Source organism: Sesamum indicum, unplaced genomic scaffold (assembly GCF_000512975.1).
Source record: "Sesamum indicum cultivar Zhongzhi No. 13 unplaced genomic scaffold, S_indicum_v1.0 scaffold00252, whole genome shotgun sequence".
In the NCBI taxonomy this organism is placed as follows: domain Eukaryota; kingdom Viridiplantae; phylum Streptophyta; class Magnoliopsida; order Lamiales; family Pedaliaceae; genus Sesamum; species Sesamum indicum.
Genome location: NW_011628146.1, coordinates 11,859 through 18,921, shown reverse-complemented (window position 1 = coordinate 18,921; position 7,063 = coordinate 11,859). Strand labels below are relative to the sequence as shown.

The following is a 7,063-nucleotide window of genomic DNA, read 5'->3' as shown; positions in this document are numbered from 1 at the left end:
TGCATAATCCTATTAAAATCCATCGCTCCGCCTATATCAGGAAAGCTACAACATCCGTGAATGAAACACACCCATAAAATATATTTCTTATACAAACAGTGATAGTACATCCAAGTCAGAGCTCATAACTCAGAAAAATTATCAGTTAGTTGTTTTTAGTACAAGAATCACCTTTAGAGGGCAAAACGAAAAAGGAGGGGATCGTTCAATCAGAATTCACAAGAGAAGACCTGGGACGGCAAACGCCAAGCTTCAGATTTAGAAAAGCACATATCATCCAGAGCGTCGCTCCTGCACCACCGGCACTTCGGATTCTGACCACATTCGGCGCTGGAACCCATATCGCCGCAGTCACGCTCCGGGTCGACCCGATTAGTGTTCTTTAGCGTCTTACCGTTGTCAGAGACCGGAAGTTTTGTCCTACGGATTCCGTCCCGAGCAACTCCATGAGGGACGACAGCAGCTTGTGATGGATTAGAGATACTAATCAATGTGGAGATCAGCCACAAATATAAAATTACGAATTTAATGATTTCCATTAATTAGGGTAACAGCGGAAAGATCCTACAAATAGGATTTGGGGCTGAGAAAGGAAAGAGAGTGGACGAAAGTGAGAGAAGTGGAAAACAATTCTAAGCTCAATGTAGCAATTACTTTTCTCCTGGGGACAGTTTGTAATTTACAAAAATCAAAAGACCACATTGTAAAAAGAAAAATTGCTAGGAGTTATTAAAAAAGATATGGCCCATGCAGGTCTCGAACCTGCGACCTTCGCGTTATTAGCACGACGCTCTAACCAACTGAGCTAATAGGCCGCTTCGAGAAGAGATCTCTTCAAAAGTTATATATCTTTTATTACTTCGTAATGGAAGTAGGCACGGCATCGCCAACAACTTCGCCATAAATTAATGGGGGCATGAATTTCAATTGTGTTCGCATATGGCTATTGAGTATTGACTACCAAGAAATATGATAAACTGTAGGTTCTGTTAATCTGCTCAAGCACTGGGTTTTATTGGTGATCGAGTTCCAAATCAATTCAATTTCTTTTTTTTAATTTTTTCTCCAGTAGTTGGAATCTAGGGCTAACGATTGGAATCTTTAGCCGGTTTGTTCTTCTTTGGTTGATTAGAGTGGTTGCTGCGTGGTAATTGTTTTCGAATCATGTAGTTGATTGAGCTTAGCCTTTGTTGATGAGTTCTAATATATGTGTTTGATTGGAAAAGAGCTGCTATTTAGTCTGTCATCATTTAATTTTATTTTCATTTAGTTTGTGAATAAAGTGAAAAGGAATTTAAAAGATGTATTGTTTATAACTACTAATGGAGGGGAAACGAAGCCGACACGACTTGTTTATAGTTTCCCAACTACTAATAGAAAGGGGATTAATGTGAAATTCTTCTTTACAGTCAATATATTCAGGAGTGGTTTGTCCTATTTCTCAGAACTTCTCTAGTGGAGTGGGTTCCTCCGATTGTATATGGATTGGGTCATTGTTGTATTTGTAGAAATTTTTAGCTCGTTTCCTTTTGCTTCAAAATGCTTGTACCGAGGAAAAGATAGAAACTTGATGGCTAAAGTGCTCAATAGTCTTCTCCCTCCTCATTATGTGTCTCGGGATGATGTCTATACTAATATGTAGAATTTGCTTACACTTCTGGTATACAAAAATGTATTTTGAATAGAGTAAATGATAAAATCCAATCCTTTAAAGCGAAAATATGACTTTTTCTTTGAGATTTCCTTCACTTTGTGCCTTGTCTGATGTCATCTTGCTGATGTTAGGATTGTGGATTTCCTCCAAGAAAGAGAGTGGTACTTGCTAGAGAAACCTTTACTGGTTCACGACCCAAAAAATGACTTCCCACAGAATAAAAGATTTTGAATCATTTGGAGACCATGGGAAGGATGTTTCTCGTAGTACAAGTTCCATTATCCAAGGTCAAGAATCTGTTCCTGACTTTTCACCTCAGCATGATGCGCCAGAGAGTGATGCAAAAATAAGTTCTGTGAACCAACATGATGAGCCAGAAAAGTCTTATGTTGAATTGGCTCTGGTCAGAGATTCTATCGACCAAAATATGGCCAAAACTGAAAACCTTGACCCTGAGTCTTCACGTGATGAGGCAGGTCATTCAGATTATGAAGGGGAGTGCAATACTGAAGATGGAGAACTGGCTCTACAAATATCCAGAACTAAGGGATCTGATTCTTCATTAATTGAAAAAGATGGAAGAAAGAGCTGCGTTCTGAATGAACAAACAAGTAATACGAGTATTTGTGGAACTATTTCGCCTCAACGTATAGCAACTGATAATAACCAGAAAGGAGATTCAGATTCCATGAACCGTGAAGAAGGAAAGTACTTTTGTTATGAGACACCCCTGTACGAAGAAACTGGGATTTGGATACCTGTTTCTGTTCCTCCAATGACAGATAAGGAGTATGAAGAATGGACCAGAGGGGTATGCTCAAATGGTGGATATATTCCGGGAGAAAATATGGGTTGGGGTCAATGCTTCGAGGAAGATAAAGAATTGACCATGTGGGATGTGGTGGTGGAGATGTTGCTTGTAGCGCGTGGAAAAGTGACTGCTCTTGCTTCGGGGGATATTGCACAAGTTTCATGGATATCCACCCACCTAATTGAGCAAGCATGGAAGGAGATGGCTCAAACCTTGACAGAGGCCAATTTTAGTAACACCCAGGAAATTCTTGAATCAGAGCCACCTAAATGGTTACCTGACAGCGCAGCTTCTTCCTGTATGCTTTGTAGTGTGAGGTTTCATCCGATCATGTGCACAAGGCATCATTGTCGGTTTTGTGGTGGAATCTTTTGTAGCGATTGCACCAAAGGAAGGAGCTTATTGCCCAAAAATTTTCGCACTGGGGATCCACAACGAGTTTGTGATGTATGCTGTGTCCGCCTTGAGTCTGTGCAGCCATACTTAATGGACCAAGTAAGTCGTGCTGCGCAGCTACCAACACATGACCTGACAGACTTAAGCACCTTAAGATCCTGGGTGAACTTTCCATGGGGACAGTCAATGGAGTATGAGATTTACAAGGCCACAAACACACTTCGAGGCTATGCTACGGTATGAATTTGATTCCAGAGTTTAATCTTATTTCATTTTCTATTTGAATCATTAAGATACAAGCCTGAGGAATATGTATTTAGAGGCCCAATCATTAAGAACGTTCTTCTATTTGAATGGGGATGGAGTTGTAGGCAAGAGTTGAAACTATGGTTATTTAATGTCATTTTCCCTTCCGGAGTACAAAACTAAGGGTTAAGAATCATTCTCTGGTTCATAATATATATATGTATGGGAAGTAAGTAATGTCTACATAAGAGATCATCGTAGCGAATTTGGAAAGAAGAGTTAGCAGCTCTTATTATCAAATCATGGATGGTGGAACTATGAATTAGCTACTTAGGCTCTTTAACAAAAATCCCGACTGTGAAAAATTGATCTTATGTGAATAGTAACTTTGAGAATGTGGAAACAGGCCGCTTATCTTTCTTCCCTGTAAAGCATGTTATTGCTCTGGCAATGTTGTTGTCCTAATAGACTATATAGCTTAAATTTCTTCTGCATTTGTAAATTTTTAGGTTGGTTCCTTGACACCAGAGAAGAGAATTCCAGAAGCCATTTTGCATGATGCAAAAGGTCTGGCTATACTTACAGTTGCGAAAGTTGGAATGGTGGCCACCTATAATATTGGAACTGGCCTGGTGGTTGCTCTTAGGGACGATGGGTCATGGTCTCCACCGTCTGCCATTTCTACCTTTGGCGTAGGCTGGGGAGTTCAGGTGTAGTAAATTTGCAAGGATTTTTTCCGAAGCTAATGACGACGTCATGTTGATGTGCTTCTACTTGATATTTCTTTAACGTCATTTACTGCTAAATTGATGTTCTAGTGGTTTATGGTTGAAGATGTAATGATGTTTGGATGTCCTTGAAAGATTGTCATTTCTTCATAATTTCAATTCAAATCTGAGTTTACATGGTTGTATGTGTGTTTCCTCTGTTACTTTTTTGGAAGTCATGTATACTGTTTGATGACAATGGTGGAGCTTTGGGAAGTTCGCAATTTTGCTGTTTGTATATCCCTGGCTTCATTTATTGTTGAGCTTTTTATATGATGTCGTGTTAATTTAGCTTTTATATTCTTTTGCAGGCTGGGGGAGAGTTGACTGACTTCATTATTGTACTGAGAACAAATGAAGCAGTGCAAACCTTCTGCAGTGATGCACATATCTCGATAGGAGCTGGTTTGAGTGCTGCAGTAGGAATCATAGGACGTACTGCGGAAGCTGATATTAGGGCTGGTCCCAGTGGATTTGCTGCTTGTTATACATATAGCTGCAGTAAAGGTTATTCTCTGTCTGGTCTATTTTCCTTTATTCTTTTCCCCTTTTAATTAGATGGTTTGAAGTAATTCTCATAAATTGGTTTCTTGATAAGGTAAGTGGTCTCTTTCTTGTTAACTTGTTCTTTAAAGGAGGGAGGATGAACAGAAATGTGAATGTACGTATTTTATGCCTGTTACTTCAGAATACTGGAAGGGCTGAAACTCTCGTACACCATAGATATATTTATGTTGAGGTTGATTAATTAAATGAGGATTGTAGGAAATATACTGAGCCTACTGGCATTTGGAGGTTCCATAATTTGAATCAGAAAATGAGTTGGATAGTGAATCTCCAACATATCAGAGTATTACTTGATCGTTGCTACTTTTGTAATTCACAAAATGCTAATAGCAAAGTCGTTGGTTTTCTGAATGCAGGTGCTTTTGTTGGGTGCTCTCTAGAAGGGAGTGTGCTCACAACTCGAGTAAGAGAGAATTCCAGATTTTACGGTAGCCAGTCAATAAATGCAACAGAGATTCTTCTTGGTTCATTGCCTCGACCACCTGCTGCAGCTACTCTGTATCGTGCATTAGGAGACTTGTATATGCAGCTTGGGAGGTGAATGTGCTGGTGAGATAGATTGTTTATATGTAACTTGGAGTTGGGAATGATGGCAAAGGTAATTTGTAAATCTGCCCTATTCTCACCATGATTCTTTAGTTGTATATAATCAATTGCTGTACAGCATGATTTTAAGATGATGATTGATAGGGGAGGCGGTGGGATAGTGTACATAGGGCAAGTGTTAATGCCAGGGAAGTGCATTCACCTATTATTTGTTTGTTTCTTAACTTATCCCTGTATGAATTCCGTTATCAGTACGTGGTCATATGCTTGGAGATGCGCAGGTCTTAAATGTTGTATAAATTGGCTCAAGAGTAATAGCAACCAGACGTTAATGCTGCGTTCTTAAATGAATGGCGACTATTTCTGCTTTTGCTTTTCTTTTCTTTATACTAGCGCACAGCACACATCAGAGTGTGCAAAAATATTTTAAAAGATATAAATAATTAATATTGTTATTAATAAATCGGTTATCAATTATGAATAGTGGTTCTAAAAGCATAAAACTGCCAAAATTAAATTGAGAAAGTTTGAGGAGTATCTTAATAAATTCATTAAAAAATGTTGAAATTACTATTATTATTAAATTTTATTAAAGAAAAAAATGAATTAAATAATAAGTTTGATTATTCGAAAGTTGGTAGGACATGTAGTTCTTTAAATGAATCAAGAGTGCCAAGTGTCTAATCTAAATTGCGGATTAAAAGCGTTTCGTCATTTGATTATTACCATTGCAACTCCGGTCCAGTGTCGAAGGCAAACAGCCTTCGGCATAGGAAATGGAAAATAGAACAAGAAAGAAAGCCAATACGCACAATCATGTCCTAGAAACTCTGCAAGTACACATCTTCGCTCAAACCTTTTAAGGTTGTCTTTCATTTTCCATGGCCGTTAATTGATTAATTCTTGCTGTTCAGCTACGACTAATATCTCTCCTTTGTGAGCGTTCAAGGGGGTGTAGTGAGCGAACCCCGCTCGAGGTACATGCTTGCGTTTCTCTTTCTTCTTCGGCTCCTTTTTCTCTTCCCGACCCTTTCTTTTGCTGTTGAGGGAATGATCCGATGCGTACAATTCCTCAATGCGGATGGAATTATGGGAACGCATGAGTAAATCCTTCATAGTTCTAGGGGGCTTGCCGGCTATGGATTCCTTGAATCTTCTTGGTAGCAGGTTTTGTTGGACAATACTGGCCAAAAACTCATGATTAACATGGGGAACCTCACGCACTGCGTCCATGAACCTTTGCATGTAGTCTCTCAGAGTCTCACCCTCCATTTGGCGGTAAATAGAAATGCAACCGTTTTTTGAACTTTTTTATTTATGGAGAAGTGATACAAGAAACGTTGAACCAACTACTCGAGGCTAGAAATAGTTCCAGCGAGCAGTTGGTTGAATCAGGCTAATGCACGTTTTGAGAGCGTAGTGCGGAAGACCTTGCAGTTGCAGCGTTACTCAGATCGTACTAATCAATCTTATCTTAAAATTTGTCCAAGCGTTCTTGTGGGCCTCCTATCCTATCATATTTCGATAAGTTCGACACTTTGAGACCTGCTGGGAGCGCTTAAGCCAGAATGCTCGGGGGAAACAGGCTACGTCTTTGAGGTGCCACAACTAACGACAAGTAGGAATCCTCGGCTCCCCTAGGTGGTGGGGGGCGGAAGATTCTCGATTATGGAGATTATGATATTGAGTTTGTGCGACTTCAGGTCTGGAGATCCTGTTATTCACTTCCTCTCGCCTCTGCTCCTCCTCCTTCGGAGCCGAGGATAATTCTCGACTTCTGCGAGGGGAAGGAGGTGGCGGGTTCACAGGTTGTTGCGCTATAAATTGGGCCACGGCTTGTGCCGCAGTTTGAGTAGACACGTCGCGTATCAGGGCTAACAAAGCTTCTTGCGTCTGTTGAATCATCGATTCTTGGGGTGGAGCTTCCGAGGGGAGTACTGTCGTCGGAGGAGCAGGCGGAGATTGTCGATGCGGTGGGCGGATTTCCCCGTCGAGGGGTGCTTGCTCATATGTTAGGGAATTTTCTTCTAAATTTAAAAGTTATTCACTAAAAAAACATACTTGCAATAATAGTTT

At 40.1% G+C, this 7,063-nt stretch overlaps 1 protein-coding gene and 1 non-coding gene across 3 annotated transcripts; one reads left to right on the top strand and one right to left on the bottom strand.

Annotated features, from left to right (window-relative positions):
• Nucleotides 1-741: 741 nt before the first annotated feature.
• On the bottom strand, nt 742-815 carry TRNAI-AAU. The gene has a single exon. It is a non-coding gene; the product is annotated as a tRNA-Ile (tRNA).
• An 87-nt stretch (nt 816-902) lies between these two features.
• On the top strand, nt 903-5,334 carry LOC105179956. Of its 2 annotated transcripts, none has more exons than XM_011103618.2 (5): nt 903-979; nt 1,786-3,098; nt 3,617-3,817; nt 4,186-4,381; nt 4,798-5,334. In XM_011103618.2, exons 2-5 carry the CDS (start codon nt 1,857-1,859, stop codon nt 4,980-4,982), a joined length of 1,824 nt encoding a protein of 607 aa, XP_011101920.1. In that variant the 5' UTR covers nt 903-979; nt 1,786-1,856; the 3' UTR covers nt 4,983-5,334. The 2 variants fall into 2 exon arrangements, with proteins under 2 accessions (XP_011101920.1, XP_011101917.1); XM_011103615.2 differs by lacking the exon at nt 903-979 and adding an exon at nt 986-1,147.
• Nucleotides 5,335-7,063: the final 1,729 nt, after the last annotated feature.